A 19898-nucleotide genomic window follows, 5' to 3' on the forward strand; every position below is an offset into this window, starting at 1 on the left:
TGTCAGACAAGATCGACTGCAGACGGTAATAACCCAAGATCAACTGTAGACAGTAATAATCGTCCTACTCCATCACCACGATGACGTTTAAATTCCCAAAGCTTTAAAAATCTCAAAGCTTTTGAAATCTCCCTTTCCATGTCTAACCCTAACACCAACTATTGATTTCTCTCCGAAATCAGTCGGAAACCTTTTCTTAGTAAATCCCCAAATATATAGTTTCAATTGCATTTTGCTTGTGTTAATGGACACGGACATTTGCCGCTGGATATCGGAATCCGTGATGCGCAACACTGCTGCGCAAGACCACGTGATAAAGAAACTCCTCCGGGCCCTCCCGGTCTCCGGCGCCGACTCGCGGTTCAAGAAGACGGCGGTGCTCCGAACGATACAGGCCGAAATCTCGGACGCCTTGCTGACCGAGACAACGCTGGATAATCTGGAAGTAATGGAGGAACTGGACCGATACGACGGGGCTGAGATTTCGGAGGCGTTGAAGGCGGCGTACCGTGCGGTGGCGGTGGAATGCACGGTGAAGTATCTGGCAGGGAGTGGCGACCGGCACGGGAAGTACTTTGAGGCCGTGAAGAGGGTGTGGAGGGGGAGGATTGGCGGTTTGGAGAGGTCGAGGAGGAGCGAGCTGGTGACGGGCGAGTTGAGGCAGTGGGGGGATGACGTGGAGGCGGCGGTTTGGGACGCGGAGGTGGCGAGGAGGTTGCTGAAGGTGAACACGAGGAACGAGGCTTTAGAGGCGGTAAGGGTTTACTTGGGCGAGGCCTGGGTGCTTATGGGTCCGACGTTTCTTCAGTCCGCTGCGGCGGTGGCCGAGACCGATGGTGTCCAGAGGGCCGGTGCCAGTGCAGGTGATATGGCTGTGAAGAATGCGGTGAACCGGTTCGAAGAAGTGGCGGCAAAGAATACGCCGAATGTGGGTGAATTTGCTGTGAAGAAGGTGAACCATGTTGAAGAGGTGGCTGTGAATACGCCTTGTGTGGGTGCAATGCACCAGGTTGAAGGAGTGGCGGGGAATACGCCTTGTGTGGGTGCAATGCACCAGGTTGAAGAAGTGGCGGGGAATACGTCTAATTTGAATCAGGAAGTGGGTGAATTGTCCGGGGAGACAGCAAATGAGTTGGCGTCGAATACACCGAATGTGGGTCAGGACGTGGGCGTGAACAGTAGTAGACCTGAGTTGTGCAAAGGAGAGGGAAGGGGATTGGTAGCTTTGCAGAGTGGAAGCTGGGACTTGATTGTCAGGGATAGAGCTGCTGCAGGGAGAGTTGATGGTAAATTTAATTCCTACTATTTTTAATTTTTTGATCCTTTTGGTTTCAGTTGCGAGAATGGATTTTCATTGATATGGACTTTTTTATTTTATTTTTTTTAATAAGTAATGGATACATATCATTAAAGGGAAAAGCGCCCCGAAGTATTCAGAATTATAAAGGGAAACACCTAGCTAGGACAAGCGATATGAACTTAGCTATTGATACTCCTTGAAACGTTGCTTTCTCGTTGTTGTTTCATTTGGTTGCTGGGCAATTATAGGGTTACCTTCAATCATTTCTGTTGTTTTCTTTGTCATCTGGATTTTAGGTAGTTAAATGGGGCAAGATGTAAATTTTGTGCTCTTCATTTTTTTTCTTCTAATGTTGCTCTTTATTAGTATTGGTTCTCAAATTTTCTGTTTCACATCAATTTATTTCTGCTGCTCTTGTCAAAGCTATTAAATTTTCGTAATTGAGTGTTATTTAAATGTATACATAATTATGGTCGTCCCTCTGTTTGCTTGTGTTTTGTTGGTTTAGTTATTGCTAAGGCTTGATTACATTCCCAAGCTTCAGAATTATATGGCTAAAGATTCGTTTTTCTCTTTTGATTTTTTGGGTTTTTCCCCTTTCATTTTACTTAGAGATACAAAAGGGGGCTGAGCTGCCCAGACGCAAGCATGCTGTGTGGCATAAGCGCTCTAAAGGAGTTAAGATTACTGATACAGAGGAAATGGACATTGACGCATCATGTAGCAAATACGATTCCCTGCCTACCTCTGAAGTTAATAAAGTACAAGAAGCTCTTAGATCCAGTTCTTTGGAGTTGAGAGCAGTGGTGAAGGACCCTCTTCCTGATGCATTACGCCTGGCTGACACTGTAATATCTAACTTGGCGTCAAATAAGCAGCATGAACCTTCCGTAGAAAACCAGGGTGGAAAAGACGTTGATGCCCCCAACCCATCTGTTAACACTGGCGGTGAACCTGCACAAACTAATGACTCTAATCGTGGAAATCAGTCCTGCAGTCATCAGAGCAATGCTCGTCGACCAAGCTTGATGGAGCGGAATAGCACTGCCCATGCTTATGAGGTACCCGTGTTCATGTTATGCTTACTGGTTTGTTTTCAAATTGTGTGGTAAATGGAACTATAATATCATGGTACATGCATATAGTTGATATATCATGTACCTAAATTATTTACACATCATTTTTGAAAGCTGTCTATGTCATTGATTGGTTTACTTGTTAGAATATTTGTATGTCTGGGTGTTTGTTTGCTTGTTAATGTTTGTATTGGTGTACATCCAGGTTTTCCTATCTCATGGTTACAATCGAAAAGAGTTATTTAATAGCACACAATCAACGTAAGATCATCTCTTATCAATTTTCACTTGGAAAGCATTGAGTTCTGGGGTTTTGGTGGCACAATGTCTGCACATGTTGGTGCATGCTCGATTCTTTGTTTGCTTGTTAGAATGTTTGTTTTGGTGTATTGCTAGGTGTTTTGATCTCATGGTTACATACATTCTCTGGTGTATATGACCTTTTAATTTGTTGGATTGCAAAACAAAGGCAGACTTTAATAGTTTTTATAATTTTCTTGTTAATTTGCTTTTGTTCACCAACTATACCCAATCTCACTCATTGGGGTTTTATCCAATTGCCATATAAGTTTTCTGAATCCTCCAACAATTTTTGGTCGATACTAATTTAGCCATATTTATTTATGGACATAGCAAAGCAGTCACTTAAAAGTTTCACTACTGAATAGCCAAAGAGAGTAATCCTGCCAATATATATTTAGCTATTGGAGCCCTGGCTGCCCGTGGGCATTGATATGATTTAGGAAGTAGTCTTTCACTTCTTAGAAAGTGTTTTCATATACAAAACTTTCCAATAGGGTATGAAAGGGAGAATGAATTCTTCCTCTCCATCATCGTACTAAGAGCATGTTTTACATTAACGTGGTGTATGGTTTGTGGAATCTTAACATTCCCCCGGTATTCACATTCCTAGGAATGTGAGGTTTGGAGGAATATGATTATTCCCACTTTTGGGTATGATCAGGAATTTAATAGGATTTTTGGCAATATGAGATTTCCATGTTTGGTTTAATCCTAGGCATCCTGTAGGAATTTTTTATTTTTCCCAAAATATCTTTATTCATGTGCATAAGGTTGTTCGAGACAAAATTATGTAAAAATTAAACAAAAAATGACAGGGAATTGAAACTATATATAGACCATGGTTTTTCTTTCATTTCCCAATATATAATCTATATATATTGTTTGATTTATTTTCTCTATTTTCATCTATAAGAATTTATTCATTTTCTTTTTTCGTGGAATAAAATGGTCCCTCACTTTCGTATACAGATTTTACATTCATTTTTCATTTTTTATGGAATAAAATAGTTCCTTATTTTGTATACGAATTTTACAAATTGTCACAATCAAACCCTAAAAGATACATTAAAAAAAAAAAAAAATGTTATGGGTACCAAATTGTTTACTAAAAGATGATTACCAAAATGATGTGAAGCTTATTCATTGGTACCCGTAGCATTTCCCTTGATTAATTATTTTGATAATCTCCAATGAATAAGGTTCACATTATTTTTGTACACAACTCTTGGTAAAAGTTTTGATACTCATAGCATTTTTCTAAAAAAAAAAAAAACCATAACAAGTTTTGTAAGGATTGTGGTTTAGCTGGCTCAAGTGAAAGGTGTAGTGCCTTGTTAATAGAACATATGGGCAAGGGAATGTGGACATTTTTGTCATTTTAAAGAAAGAAAGCTTTCTCAAGGCACTTGGGAGAGAATCCACATTCCCTTGTGTATTTGGATTCTCTTCACTTTAAGTGTAACAAGGAATCTTAAAAGATTACTCAATCCAAACACGTTCTAAGTGTGTGATAGTGTTTAATTGCTATTTGTATCAATAAATTTTCTTTTAGTAAAAAAATTATTGTTAAGTTGGCATACAGTTATTTTGCATATTGAGAGCATTATATATGTCTTTGCAGTGGGATGATTCAATAGATGACTCACCCGAAGGAATGACCGAGGATGCAAGTAGACTTCACCTACCCAGCCGAAGGAGAAAGCTTGTTTCTCCCTTGAAGAAGCAGGAGGTTACAAAGTTTGCCAGAAGGAGACAGATAAAGAGATGGAGTTTATTGGAGGAAGACACTTTGAGGACTGCTGTGCAGAAGTAAGTGCTTGTTCTGATCTTGAGAAAACTCATTACTAGAATTTATTTTTAAAGATTGTCGGACATCTAATTGGTTTGAGATTTAACAAGTATGTAAACTTTCTCATTCTCATTTGTCTTATTTCTTAATGAAGGTATGGTAAAGGAAACTGGAAGCTTATCTTGAATTGCTTCCGTGATATTTTTGAAGAGAGGACAGAGGTAAATTATTTTACTCATTTACAATGCTTTAGTTTTGCTTTGTAATCTTTGCACCCAATATATAAGTGGGAGGTTACTTTGTCCAGGTTGATCTAAAGGACAAGTGGAGAAACATGTCAAGGTACTGACACCTCAAAACAGCCTTCATCTTTTTTGTATTTTGCGCCAAAGCTTTATATAACTTAGAAGTTTTTTTGGTTCATCCCTTAACCCTCCATGTTAATACCCAAACATGGGTTATACAACATCAAGGATACCTTACTTATCAAAAAAAAAAAAAAAATCAAGGATACCCCCACTTTGCAGTGTTACTTTTTGCATTTTGCTTGAGAGAGGTAGTCTCTTGCACCTTTTTTTTGTACTTCTCTGTCTAGATAGAGATTCTCAGCAGCATTCTGTCTAAATTGTTAGCAATTTGGACAGCTTATTACTGAAGATCCGGATCCTATATGTCTACGTTAGCAAGGTTATACAAAGTTAGGGATGTGGATGGAACATAAATTATATAGTGCTTGGGATGTGTACATTATTTGTATATCTTGTTCCCATGAATGAAATGTACGTATGTTGATGTAACATGACACATGGCAAATCAAATTGATGAGATGGCCTGAAACGCACGATCAGGTATTTTTAAAGCATTTTTGTCTCTTAATAGCCTTTTTGACACAATGTAGTCTTATTTTTATTAACTTTTCTCTTGTCATCTTATCTGGAATACAGCTGGTCAAATTTTGAGGAATGCTAAGTTTACAAATAAGTTTTACAAAAAAACTTTTACAACATGATGTGGCACAATTTGATTAAAAATGAGATAAATTTAACTTTTGAGAAACCAATCATATTGTGTCATATTATGTTATAAAAGTTTTTTTGTAAAATGTGTATGTAAGCTTAGCATATTTCTCAAATTTTAGTACTTGTTCATAGGCGGTGTGTCTAATTCAATGTAGATTGACACTTGTGTTGACTATTTACGAATGAGTGGTTGTGTTACAACTTTTGTTATAAGATTTTTTACAAATTGACATGACAATTTATAATTAGTAAATGATTTATTAATCATACACTCTTAATCATTTTAATACGTCAATTTGTAAAAAAATTGTAATAAAATTGATAATATCTCAAGCAATTTCTGAATAGAAAGAAAACCAATTATATTTTTCCCTTTTCAACTCATATTTTTCCAAAAAGACAAGCCGAACTTGTGGTGGTGGGGGAAGTGGAGCTGTAGATTAGACGGGTATACCAAAGAAAACACAAGAAAAACCAAACAGAAAAAAACTGGGAATAGATGGGAAAGGGAAACGGGAGGTTGGGAGGAGGGAAAAGAAGAAGCTCATCTCTCCTCTTTGAGCACTCGCAACGAAGGTAAAGAGAGTTAGGAGGAGGGACTTTTTCCACACACAGGAAAGTGAGAGCTTCTCTCACTTAAAAGAAGAGAGACAAGTTCGTGACTTTCAGCTCCCACGACTCCTCTCTCTCTCTCTCTCTCTCGTGCATGCACACTTTTTATTGAAGATTTCCAGAGACAAGGAGTCAATCATGTTGGCATGAGTGTCAATTATTCCAAAGATGATCTTATCATCAGAAAGCACAAAGAATGCAGATGTAGAATTAAGTTGTGCTGCTCATATATAACAAGTTCAGTATATAGATTGGACACAAACTCTGCAATTCGTACACAATATGACATTATATTCCTTATAATATTAGACACAACAACATAGTATATATGTCTGAGTTATGTCCATTTTAATATTATCTTAATTCTTAACTAAAAAAAAAAAAAAAAAACAGACACAACAGCATTGTGCTTGAACAAACGGTCGCTAGCTAGCTTCCCTGGAGCTTTATTTCCATCCATATTTTATTAGAAAAATGCTCTAAGCTATAAGTGCATACAATATTGGTCTTACTGCACCCTGCAAAAAAGATCAAATTCATAACGTTAGTATGTTTAATCATGTCCTACTAAAGAATTCAGACAAAAAAAGAAAAAAAAATAGTGCAGGTAATCCCATCAGTCAAAGAAAGAAAGGAATATATAGATTTACTTGGAACAGTCGGTAGTGGCTGTAATTGTGTAGGGACAAGTATGGTTGCATTTCTCGGGAAGGGTGCTAACGAGATCGTAGTTGATTCCTGGGATGAGTGAAAGACCACTCATGATGCAACTACATGCGGCTCTGTCTTCTTCTACGGTGTTGGAAGCATCATCCAATGTTGTTACAGCCTTACAACAAACGGTCGGTACGGCCCCTCCGATGATCGCGTAGGGGATGCATGGAGCCAGCAAGGTTGTGATCTCAGGGCATGATAGAGATGCTTCAACATCAGAATTAGCCATCAACATGCATACAATAACAACTATTGTGTATGCCTTCTTAAAAGCTGCAAATTTTGCCATGCCCATGCGGGAGTAATTTTGTTGCCTTTCTTTGCTTTTATTTCTGGGTAGATATTATTTATGGGGACAACAACATGGCTACCTAGGCTTTATATAGAGCGTAACCCTTGGGTCCCATATTGAACAGATGAGTTGTATACTTAGAGTGAGTGGTTTAGAGAACACGGCTCTGGAAAAAAAATGTCTTCTTTATTAGGAGGATGAGTTGTTCAAATATAGTGACTGAGTTGTTAGAGAGAATGCCAACAATGGTGGAGGTAAGTCTAATGGCCGCATGAAAACAGAGACTGGGTGAGAAGATTTTTCCTCAATCATGATGATTGTTGGCAAGATGATCTAAAAATGCTTCTGGACCTACATAGGGAAAAAAGAGTTTCCATGAGAAGATCCAAAAATGCTAGTGGACCTTCATGTGGAAAAAAGGATTTTAGTACAACACCTCAACATAGCTTGCAATTTTTTGTATTTACTATTTGAATAATTATAAAACTCTTATATTTACTGTCCGAATTACTATACTCACAATTATTGAAGATTTGCGTCCATATCCATACTTTAACAACGTTACGCAAAGTTAAGGATCTGGATGCATTAAACATGAATTATATATTGTGTACATATCTTGTTCCCATGAATGAAATGTATGTATGTTGACATATATATTATGACACATGGCAAATTCAAAATGATGGGATGGCCTGAAAAACGGACTGATGTATGAAGTAAATTTGCAGTGGAATTATGGGATAGAAGTTAAAACCTTTAAGAGAAGTACAAAGTAATTAAAGAGGATGTCTTCAGAAAATGATTGGCGGTTATCCACCAAACCAAATCTATGAAGATTGATATTATTTGGTTGGTTTGTGGATGGACTCAACTATTGCAATAAAAGACTAAGCAAAGTGCCAAGTGGAGCTTGAATATCCCAATTTTGACTAGTCGGATTTGAACAGTACTTGTTCATAGGCGGCGCGTTTGGTTGAATGTTGATTGACACCTGTTTTGACTATTTATGGATGATTATTTTATTTTATTTTGTAAGTTGAATAATTATTGTTAGGAAAGTTATGATTTTGACGTTTTATAATTGATAAAATGATTAGTTGTTGATTGACTTGTCATCTACTATATACAGTAATACATCTAATCATTTCATCAATTATAAAATGTTACGTCGTTTCATAAAAAATATTACAATAAAAATTATAATAACGGAAGAAATACCAATCAAGGCAAATTAAAAGAATTAACTTGGTTTAGCCATATGTTTATGAGGAGTAGAGATTTCCGGCTGCCAAATTGAGGCAGCCAAGTTTTAGACTTTTTTTTTAAAAAAAAATTTAAATTGAAGAAGAGAGATATTAAAGGGAAATCTAAATTTGAAGTATTAGAACCAAATTTGAGGTATTAGCATCAAATTTAGGATGATCGAATCTTTTTTTGAGTGATATCATCCATAAAGGATTAATCTTCCACCCTAAATTTTAATTTTGAATCCAAAAATAAGTTTTGAGGCATTATAAACTAAATATTAACTCATAAAAATTTTATTAACAAAAAAATAAAATTTTATTATTTTTTTTAATATATGTCCAATGCTAGGGCTAGGCTGCCAAATTTTGACAGCCGCATAGCATGACTCGTTTAGAGATATGATATTTACTATTTTCAGCTGCCGCTTAAGAACTCATTTCGCCACAAATCAAGGCCGCTTAATAACAAGATAATGTTCCATTTTGATAAGCATGTATGTATTTACATAATCAACTCACGGAACTCCTTTTTCCACATTTTTGGATCTTCTCACGGAAATTCTTTTTCCACGCGATGGTCCAGTTGAATTTTTTGGGATTTTCTCATGGAACTCCTTTTCCATGAACAAGAGCACTTTGAACCATTCAAACAAGAAGCTCAAGATTTTCATTTGCTTCATCATACTTGGGGCCCCCTTTCAATAATATCAGATGTTGCATTGATTACAAGAGCAGTCAAATCAAAACCTAGTGACCACAGTCCACATAGAAAATGACAATGACAATGAAAATTTGAGTCAAACATGTGTACTAGTCTCACTTGGGTGGTGGCCTAGCTACTGGGTTCTTTTGTTTTTCTCATCTTCTGTTCGGTGAAGTATTGGGTGCTCTTTTTGATTGCTTAGAAGCAAAATTTTTTCACTTTTTAATAATATTTTTTTACCTTTTTTATATCAATTATTATTCTTTTTTTTTCACCAAAAAATGAACAGTATTTAAGCATGGTATAGCATTTACCAAACAATGCCAAAGCATTGAACAGGGTCACACCTGGTTCAATGTTAATTGACACCTGTCCTGACTTTTATAATTGATAAAACGATTAGTAATGATAGTTAGGCTCAACCTCATTTGTCAATGACTTTTATAAAATGACCTCTCTCTCTCTCTCGCATGCACTTTTTATTGAAGATTTCCAGAGACAACGAGTCAATCTTGTTGGCATGAGCATCGATTGTTACAAAGAAGATGATCTTATCATAAACCACAAAGAACGCAGACGTACGTAGAATTAAGTTGTGTTGCTCGTATATATATATATAACAAGTTCAATATATAGATTAGACACAAACTCTGCAATTCGTACACAATATGACATTATATTCCTTATAACAGATCGACACAACATAGTATTATATATATCTGAGGTCCATTTTCGTTCTACTGGATCCCATATACATTCTTTTTCATGTAATGAAATATCATCTTTCCTATATATATATATATATATATATATATATATATATATATATATATATATATAAAAGACACAACAGAATTGTGCTTTAACACACGGACGGTCGACGCTAGCTAGCTAGCCAATTCCCTGTAGCTTTACTTTCATCCATATATATTTTATTAGAAAAAGGCTCTAAGCTAGAAGTGCATGTATACCATATTGGACTTACTCCACCCTGCAAAAAATATCAAATTCATAACATTAGCATGTTTAATCATGTCATACTAAAGAATTCAGACAAAAAAAGTGCAGATAATCCCATCAGTCAAAGAAAGAAAGGAGACTCTTACAAAAAAAAAAAGAAGAAAGAAAGGAGATAGATTTTACTTGGAACAGTTGGTAGTGGCTGCAATCGTGTAGGGAGTAGTATGGTTGCATTTCTCGGGAAGGGTGCTGACGAGGTCGTAGTTGATTCCTGGGATGGGTGCAAGACCATTCTTAATGCAACTACATCCGGCTCTGTCTTCTTCTACGGTGTTGGAAGCAGCATCAACTGTTTTTAAGCCCTCACAACAAACGGTCGGTACAGTCCCTCCGATGATCGCGTAGGGGATGCATGGTGTGAGTAAGGTTGTGATCTCCGCGCACGTTATTGATGCATCAACATGATGATCAGAAGCAACTATCAACATGCATACAACAACTGTTGTGTATGCCATCTTTAAAGCTACCAAAACCTTGCCATGGGAGTAATTTTGTTTGATCTCTCTCACACTCGCGCACTATAATTAAGAGTTTATTTGCTTTATTTTTGGGTATACACGGGGGCAACAACATGGGTATCTAAGCCTTATATAGAGAGTGGGTGGTTTATAGAAAAACATACATGTAGGTTTAAGGAGAGAGGGTAACGCTCCCGTTTTGTATTGAAAATATTCGAATATGAGTTGTCCATATAGAGTGTGGTTTATAGAAAGAGATACTCATAATATGGCCATGACAAGAATATTAGGGATGGATTTAAGGAGGAGTTAATTTGTATGGCTGCGGTTCTTTAATTGGAAGATGAGTTGCCCATAGAGTGGGTGCATGGTTGCTTATTTATTAGGTAAAATTTGACTTTATAAATAATTTTAGAGAAATTTTAAATTGATAAATTATTTTGAAGTGATAACGCAAATATAGTCAACTTTTTTTCCTAAGTAGTTATAGAGTATGCCAACAATGGTGGAGACTTTGACTGTTACTGTCTAAGTCTAATGGACTGCATGAAAACTCAGACTGAGTCAGAAGAATATTCCTTGGTTGTTGGCAAGATGATCCAAAATGCTACTGGAACTTCATGTGCAAAAAGGAGTTCCTTGAGAAGATCCCAAAATGCTAGTGGACCTTCGTGTGGAAAAAGGATTTCCGTGAGAAGATCCGAAATGCACGTGGAAAAAAAGTTCCACGACAAGTGGCCGGAGAAACATGCCACGGTACTTGACGTACGTACACCAAGAGATGGAACTAGAAATTATTATGGGCTAGGAACCAAAAAAATGTTTGTGTTAGGGGCTAACTGGCTGAAAAAAAAAAAAACTTTGCTTTTATTTATGGGTATTTATGGGGACAACAACATGGCTACCTAGGTTTTATATAAAGCGTAACCCTTCCGTCCCATATTGGATAGATGAGTTGCTTACTTAGAATGAATAATTTATAAAAAGACACTCATAACAAAGTGAATGATTGCTTATTTGCTAGGTGAAATTGAATTTTATAAGTGATTATAAAAAAACTTTAAATTGATTAATCTTTTTAAAATGATAATGTAGATGTACGTAGTCGACTTTTTTGTTTGTTTGTTTTTGTTTCGAGTTGTTAGAGAGAATGCCAACAATGGTGGAGGTAAGTCTAATAGCCGCATGAATACTGAGACTGGGTGAGAAGATTTTTCCTTAATAATGATGGTTGTTGGCAAGATGATCCAAAAATGCTGTTGACCTACATGGGGGAAAAAGGAATTCCGATCCATGAGAAGATCCAAAAATGCTAGTGGACCTTCCTGTGGAAAAAAGGATTTCAGTGAGAAGATCCAAAAATGTGGAAAAAAAGTTCCATGACAAGCGGAGAGACATGACAGTATGACACCACAAAACAGCCTGCAATTTTTTGTATTTATCGTCTGAATAATTATAAGACTAAGGGGGTGTTTGGCAAATGCCAGCACGAACCCCAAAACCCAGGACACTGTAGATTGACCGAAGGCCCCCACCTGCTGCGCTTGTTGTGTTGGAGAACCAATGGGGTAAATGACAAATAAGCCCATATATTAGAAAAATAGAAAACCAACGACTCTTCACGCTTCCTCATCCCCAAGGTCTGAGTTCCCTCTCGCTGGCACTGTTCATCGTCCCCAAGCTCCCTCAAAACTCCCCTCTTCCGCAATTCGTCATTTCATCCTCTCCCTCCTCCCTCATTTGTTTTTCCACACAAACGAACTCTGAGCTCCCTCTCGGAGGCACTGTTCCTCGTCCCCAATCTATTTTTCCCTTCTTCTGCAAATCGTCATTTCTTCCTATATAAACGATTCACAGAGAATGGGGGAAAGAGGAAGGAGATGGAAGGAGGAGGAAGGAGTGGGTGTTGCTGGGGAAGATGAAGCTTCTCGCTGTGCTGTAAGAACCCCTTCACAAAAATTTGGGTATATTTTTTGTGAAGGGGTGAGTGTTGCTAGTATTGGGGAAACTGCACACTGTGTTGTGAGTTGGGGGGGGGAGAAATTTCAGCAAGCTTTTTGTGTGGGTGTTTTGAAGGGACAAGATAGTCATTGACTAGCATAAGAAAGGGGTAAAATAGTCAGCGTGCAGCGTGCAGTTTGACTGCTTTTCTCAATTGTCTTCGGCGCTAAGTTGAAGCTACAGTGCCGTGGAAAAGGCTACAGTACAAGAGGGGTTAACAAACAACCCCTTAATATTTATTGTCTAAATTACTGTACCATGGATTATTGAAGATCTGCCTCAATGTCTATACTTTAACAACGTTATACAAAGTTAGGGATGTGGATGCATAGGATATGAATTATATATTGTGTACATTATCTGTATAGCTTGTTCCCATGAATGAAATGTATGTATGTTGATATATCTTATGCATGACACATGGCAAATTCAAAATGATAGGATCGATGGCCTGAAAAATCTATAACCACGACCCCCCCCCCCCCCCCCCCCTCCTTTTCTTCTGGGGACTGATGTATGGAGTAGATTTGCAAGGGGTAGAAGTTAAAACCTAGCAAGAGAAGTAGGAAGTAAGATGATGTCTTCAGAAAATGATGAAGATTGATATTATGATATTAATTGGTTGGTTTGTGGGTGGACTCATTGCAATAAAAGACTTAGCAAAGTACCAAGTGGAGCTTAAATATCCCAAATTTGACTAGTCGGATTTGAACAGTACTTGTTCGTAGGCGACGCGTTTGGTCCAATGTTGATTGACACTTATTTTGAATATTTGTGAATGATTATTGTTAGGGATGTTATGACTTTGATGGTTAATAATTGATAAAATGATTAGTTAAGGATTGATTTGTCAACTATATACATTAATACATCTAATCATTTCACTAATTATGAAATGCTATGTCATTTCATAAAAAAAAAAAAAATCCACGATAAAAATTAGAATAATCTAATTTACTTTTACCATAGAAGGAGTATACAATCAGGGTGGCTTGAAAGGAATTACCTTAGTTTAGCCATACGTTTATGAGATATGATATTAATTTACTATTCTCAGCTGCCGCTTAAGAACAAGATAATATTCCATTTTGATAAGCATGCCATGCGACTGTGAACATGTAGATGTAGTTACATAATCAACTACATGATGAACAGCATTTGAACATGATGAGGTGTTTACCAAACAATGCCAAAATATTGGGTACCTAAAATTAAAGATCGATTGATATTCTGTTGGGAGCTTGAACATCCCAAATATGATTAGGCGGGGTCACGCCTAGTTCAATAATGTTGATTGACACCTGCCTTGAGTTTTTGTGAATGAGTGCAATTAGGAGTCCTATAATTTATAATTGATAAAATAATTAGTAATGAGTTAGGCTCAAGCTCATTTCTCAATGACTCCTCTCTCTCTCTCTCTCTCTCTCTCGCATGCACTTTTTATTGAAGATTTCCAGAGACCACGAGTCAATGTTGTACGTTGGCGTGAGCATCGATTGTTCAAAGAAGATTATCTCATCGTAAAACACAAAGAACGCAGACGTAGAATTAAGTGGTGTTGCTCGTATATAACAAGTTCAATATGACATTATATTCCTTATAACAGACACAACAACATAGTATTACATATATCTGAGCTCCATTTTCGTTCTGCTGGATCTCATGTGATGAAATATTATCTTTCAAGAAAAAAAAAAAAAAAAAGACACAACAGCATTGTGCTTTAACACACGGACGGTCGACGCTAGCTAGCTTCACTGGAGCTTTATTTTCATATCCATATTTTATTAGAAAAAGGCGACTTACGGCACCCTGCAAAAAGATCAAATTCATAACATTAGCATGTTTAATCATGTCATACTAAAGAATTCAGACAAAAAAGAGGGCATATATATATATATAGATAGATAGATAGATAGATTTAATTACTTGGAACAGTCGGTAGTGGGTGTAACTATGTAGGGAGCAGTATGGTTGCATTTGTCGGGAAGGGCGGCAACGAAATCGTAGTTGATTCCTGAGATGGGTGCAAGACCATTCTGGATGCAACTACATTCGACTCTTTCTTCTTCTACGGTGTTGGAAGCAGCATCTGTTATTTTTAAGCCCTCACAGCAAACGGTCGGTACGTTCCCTCCAGTGATCGCGTAGGGGATGCATGGTGTGAGTAAGGTTGTGATCTCCGCACACGTTATTGATGCATCAACATGATGATGAGAATTAGCCATCAACATGCATGCAATAACAACTGTTGTGTATGCCATCGTTAAAGCCACGAACTTTGCCATGGGAGTAATTTTGTTCGATCTCTCTCACACTCACACGCACTAAAAATATTAAGCCTTTCTTAGCTTTATTTATGGGACAACAACACGGGTATCTACGCCTTATATAGAGAGGGCGAGTGGTGTTAGGGAGAAAAATACGTACTAAAAGATCGAATCAAATAAACTAATTAAAAGTTAATGTGCTTGGTCACTTAAATATATTAAGTAATATTTTTATATTTTTTTAATGTAAAATACAAACCAAACAAGTGCATGTACAACATATTATTTATAAAAAAACATGCATGTAGGTTGAAGGAGAGAGGGTATAACACACTGATTTTGTATTGAGAATATCTGAATATAAGTTGTCATATAAAGTGTATGGTTTATGAAAAGACACTCATAATATGATCCTGACAAGAATATTATGAATGGATTTGAGGGGGAGTTAATTTGTATGGCTTGGGTTCTTTAATTGGAAGATGATTTGCCAATATAGAGTGGATGATTTGTTACTTACTAGGTAAAATTTGGCTTTATAAATAATTTTTAAAAAAATTTAAATTAACTAATATTTTTAAAAGTAATATAATGATTAACGTTTTTTTCAGAGCCGTTATAGGTAATGCCAACAATTGGTGGAAGCTTCAACCGTTGCTGTCTAAGACTATTAGACTAATATTGGGCTGCATGAAAAGTCAGACTTATCAGTCAGAAGATTTTTTCTATTGGTTGGCAAGATAAACTTCAGGCATATCAGTCAGAAGATTTTTTTTTTTTTTTTTTTTACATATCTTTTGTACATCTATTAAGATATCTTTTTTGTACATATCTAATATCTATTAAGAAATACTCAAGATCCAAATTTTTTTACTTATCCAATTGAACGAATTAAAGAGTATAATGTTATAAGTTTTTTTAGAGTTTTTTTAAAGTCATTTTAAATTTGATGTGGCTTTTAAAATTACCAATAGATCAAAAGTTAAGAAATCATATCTTAAATTCAACGGTGATTTTAAAAATTACATCACATTTGAGATTACTTTAAAAAGATTATAAAAAAACTTATAGCATTACTCCGTATGAATATGTAAAATTCACCTATAAATCTTATAAATTTAATAATTAATTTACAAAAACAGATAAATCACATACGTACAACAAATGTGCATGTAACGTGTCTCGTTAAGAAACCTCTTGAATAGCCTTTTACGCAATGTATATATTCTTATCTTTATTAACTCTTCTGTCCTCATCTCATCATGTTTCAATCCAGCACAAAGTCCAACAACAGTACTGCCAAACCCCATTTCGACAACCATCTATAACCACGGCAATTTCTTATAAAAACCCAAATTTTTTGAATTTTGTATATTTTATCATCATATTTTTAATTTCACCAAAATTATTCTCCACATCAATTAATTTCTTCGTTCTCTTTTTGGAACATTGGTATTGACCTAGACTCTCTAGTGCTCAAACGGACTTGATGTTGGAGTAGATTTGCAATGAAATTATGGGGAAGAAGATTTTTTTTTTTTAATTAATTTATTTATTTTTCTAATTAGGGTAGAAGTTAAAACCTAGGAAGAGAAGTTCGAAGTAAAGAGGATGCCTTCAAAACATGATTGACGGTTATCCGCCAAACTAAATCTAAGGATTGATATTTGGTTGATTTCACATTGCAATAAAGACTCTACAAAGTGCCAAGTGGAGCTTGAACATTCCATATACGACTAGTCGGATTTGAACACTTGTCCTTAGGCGGCGTATTTGATCCTGTTGAAACTAGTGGTTAATTAATTAATTTTTCTAATTAGGGTAGAAGTTAAAACCTAGGAAGAGAAGTTCGAAGTAAAGAGGATGTCTTCAGAAAATGATTGGCGGTTATCCTCCAAACTAAATCTAAGGATTGATATTTGGTTGATTTGTGGGTGGACACATTGCAATAAAGACTCCGCAAAGTGCCAAGTGGAGCTTGAACATTCCATCGAATTTGAACACTTGTCCTTAGGCGGCGTATTTGATTCTGTTGAAACTAGTGGCTTATATTAATATCAGTAAAAGGCCAAGTAGACGGGGTACGGGACGGGGTATTTTGAAAATTTCTTTAATACGTTCGTATAAGTAGGGTTTAGGGTTTTTTCCTATATATATGTTGTGTTGTAACCCTGGATCATTAAGAGAAAAATATAGCCGCCTCTCTGTGAACGTAGGCAAATTGCCAAACTATATTAAATCTGTGTTTCGACTCTCTCTCTCTCTCTCTTAATTTTTCTCTCTTTTCGATTCTATATTGTTCATCAATAATTGCACACGGAAACAACATGTCCAATGTTGATTGACACTTGTTTTGACTATTTACGAACATTTACTACAAAATTTCTTGCAAATTGACGAGATAATTCATAATTAGTAAAATGTTAGTGATTGATTTGTTCACCATGCAACATTTAATCATTTTACCAATTATAAACTGTTACGTCTATTTTTTATAAAAATTGTAGTACCCCAAACATTTTGTTTCATGACGAGGAGTAATACCAAATGGTATGAAAAGAATGCTCAACAAGTCCAATTAATTTTTCTTTAAGCATATTTTTATTGAAGGGTTCATTTATCAGAAATCCAAGTCTCCCGCAAATCAAGGCCGCTTAGTAATTAACAAGTTCATCCTCTAGCATAATCTTTCCATCTTCAACATGTTGATAACCATTAACCATGTCAGCATACGAAGTTTACATGATCAACTCACTCACGAAACTCATTTTTCCACATTCTTGAATCCTCTCATGGAACTCTTTTTTCAATCTTCGGACAAAATTACTTTGAACCATTCAAACCACAAGCTGAAGATTTCATGTGCTTCATCATCATACTTGGGATATCATTTTCGATAACATCAGATGTTGCATTGATTACAAGAGCAGTCAAATCTAAAAGTAGTCGTACAGAGAAATGAATATTGTGTTTTGGTCAAGTATTGTGTGTTCTTTTTGATTGCCAAGAAAATGAGACGGAAAAATTGGAGCATTGGGTGCCGCCAGGAAAGATTGATATTGATCTGTTGGAACTTGAACATCCCAAATACATTTAGTATGATTTGACAATTTATGAATGAGTGCGGTGTGTAGGAGTACTATAACTTTTACTATCAAGTCTAAAACAAATTGACGTGACAATTCTAATTGATAAAATGATTAGTTAGTGATTGATTTATCAACCATACACTCTTAATTATTTCACTAATTATGAACTGTAACATCAATTTGTAAAAAAAATTGGAAATGTACGAAGTGGTTGGACACATATTAAGACTCAATTGGTATTGAAGAAGCGCATGTAGTTCCCACCATATAGACCTCTCCTGAGCAGTTTTTAGTAAAGTACTACTATAGTCACTACCAAATAGAGTAACCCTATTTAGCCGCCCCTGCCTACCATTTTAGGTTTGAAAAAAAAAAAAAAAACTTTGTTTTAGGCATACTTTTATTCAGGTGATTCATTTTTCGGAAACCAAGTCCCCGCAAATCAAGGCCCGTTAATGACAAGTTCCTCCCCTAGCATAATCTTCCATCTTCAACATGTAGTTACATGATCAACTCACGAAACTCCTTTTTCCACATGAAGGTCCAGAAGCATTTTTGGATGTTCTTGCCAACAACCATCATGATTGAACAAAAATCTTCTGGCCCAGCTTCAGTTTTCACGCAGCCATTAGAGACCTAGACGGCAACAGTCGAGGCCTCCACCATTGTTGGCACTCTATATAAACCCCCATACCCAGAAATAAAGCAAAGGAAAAGCAAAGGCTTAATTAGTACGTGAGAGAGAACAAAATTGCTAAGATGGCAATTAGCTTCGCAGCTTTTAAGGTGGCATACACAACAGTGCTTGTATGCATGTTGGTGGCTGCTGCTCATCAACACGTTGATGCATCTCTAACATGTGCTGAGATCACAACCTTACTCACCCCATGCATCCCCTATGCGATCATCGGAGGGACGGTGCCAACGATTTGTTGTGAGGGCATAAAAACACTCAATGCTGCTTCCAATGGCACAGCAGATGACAGAGCTGCATGCAGCTGCATCATGAATGGTCTTAAACCCATCCCTGGAATCAACTACGACCTAGTTGGCACCCTACCCGAGGCATGTGGGACTACTTGTCCCTACAAAATTACACCCACTACTGATTGTTCCAAGTAAATTTTCTTTCTTTGGCCGGGATTATCTGTAAATTAATCTTCTCTCTAAATTTTGACATGATTAAACATACTAACTTTATGAATTTGATCTTGATCTCTTTTGCAGGGTGGACTAGGTGCAACATTGTATGCACTTAGCTTAGTGCATTTTCTAATAAAATATGGATGAAAATAAAGCTCCAGGGAAGCTAGCGTCCGTCCGTGTATTAAAGCACAATGCTGTTGTCTTTTTTTTCTTTTTTCTAGGCAAGATAATATTCATTACATGAAAAAAGGAATATACATGGGGTCCATCAGAATGAAAATGGATATCAGAATTCAGACATACTATGCTGTTATGTCTGTTACAACTTACAAGAAATATAATGTCATATTGTCTACGAATTGCAGAGTTTTGTGTCCAATCTATTTAACTTTTTATATGCTTTCTGATAAGATAATCTTTGGAACAATCGATGCTTATGCCAACATGATTGACTCGTTGTCTCTGGACATCCTCAATAAAAAGTGTGCATGCATGAGAGAGGAGTCATTTTCAACTCTAAAAGTCATTGGCAAATGAGCTTGAGCCTAACTATCATAACTCTTCAACATCTTGGTTTAGAAATGCCAACTGAAAGGAGGACCATGGACCATGGTTTTCAGAAAATATTAAATTGAAAGCAATACCAGGGGAAAGGAGAAGGAAAAAGCACCCCAAAAAAAAAAAATGGGTACAAACTGAGAAAGAGGCCATCTTGTTTTCAGTCGGTGCATGAAAGGGAGAAAGAGAAATTAGTGACAAAGTTTACAGGGTATCAAATTTAAACCAGATACAAAGGAAAAAGGATGACATCATGGTAGCATCCCAACATCCAATAGGAATGACCTTTCATTCCCAT

General features: G+C 36.4%; 3 protein-coding genes and 2 pseudogenes across 3 annotated transcripts; 2 read left to right on the top strand and 3 right to left on the bottom strand.

Annotated features, from left to right (window-relative positions):
• Positions 1-100: 100 nt before the first annotated feature.
• TRFL7 (TRF-like 7) lies at positions 101-5267 on the top strand. Its single transcript, XM_059574299.2, has 5 exons — positions 101-1286; positions 1913-2361; positions 4301-4488; positions 4623-4689; positions 4776-5267. The coding sequence occupies exons 1-5, from the start codon at positions 245-247 to the stop codon at positions 4815-4817; spliced, it is 1788 nt and encodes a 595-aa protein (XP_059430282.2). The 5' UTR covers positions 101-244; the 3' UTR covers positions 4818-5267.
• Positions 5268-6745: 1478 nt separating this feature from the next.
• Positions 6746-7558, bottom strand: LOC132164576 (non-specific lipid-transfer protein 1). Its single transcript, XM_059575106.2, has one exon. The coding sequence runs from the start codon at positions 7106-7108 to the stop codon at positions 6746-6748; it is 363 nt and encodes a 120-aa protein (XP_059431089.2). The 5' UTR covers positions 7109-7558.
• Positions 7559-10197: 2639 nt separating this feature from the next.
• On the bottom strand, positions 10198-10542 carry LOC148584292 (non-specific lipid-transfer protein 1 pseudogene; annotated as a pseudogene).
• Positions 10543-14462: 3920 nt separating this feature from the next.
• LOC132163276 (non-specific lipid-transfer protein 1 pseudogene) lies at positions 14463-14838 on the bottom strand (annotated as a pseudogene).
• Positions 14839-18637: 3799 nt separating this feature from the next.
• On the top strand, positions 18638-19832 carry LOC132163611 (non-specific lipid-transfer protein 1). The gene is made up of 2 exons (XM_059573963.2): positions 18638-19014; positions 19124-19832. The coding sequence occupies exons 1-2, from the start codon at positions 18656-18658 to the stop codon at positions 19131-19133; spliced, it is 369 nt and encodes a 122-aa protein (XP_059429946.1). The 5' UTR covers positions 18638-18655; the 3' UTR covers positions 19134-19832.
• The last annotated feature ends 66 nt before the right edge of the window (positions 19833-19898 follow it).

This window comes from Corylus avellana, chromosome 8, assembly GCF_965113065.1.
Source record: "Corylus avellana chromosome 8, dhCorAvel1.hap1.2, whole genome shotgun sequence".
Taxonomy (NCBI): Eukaryota; Viridiplantae; Streptophyta; class Magnoliopsida; order Fagales; family Betulaceae; genus Corylus; species Corylus avellana.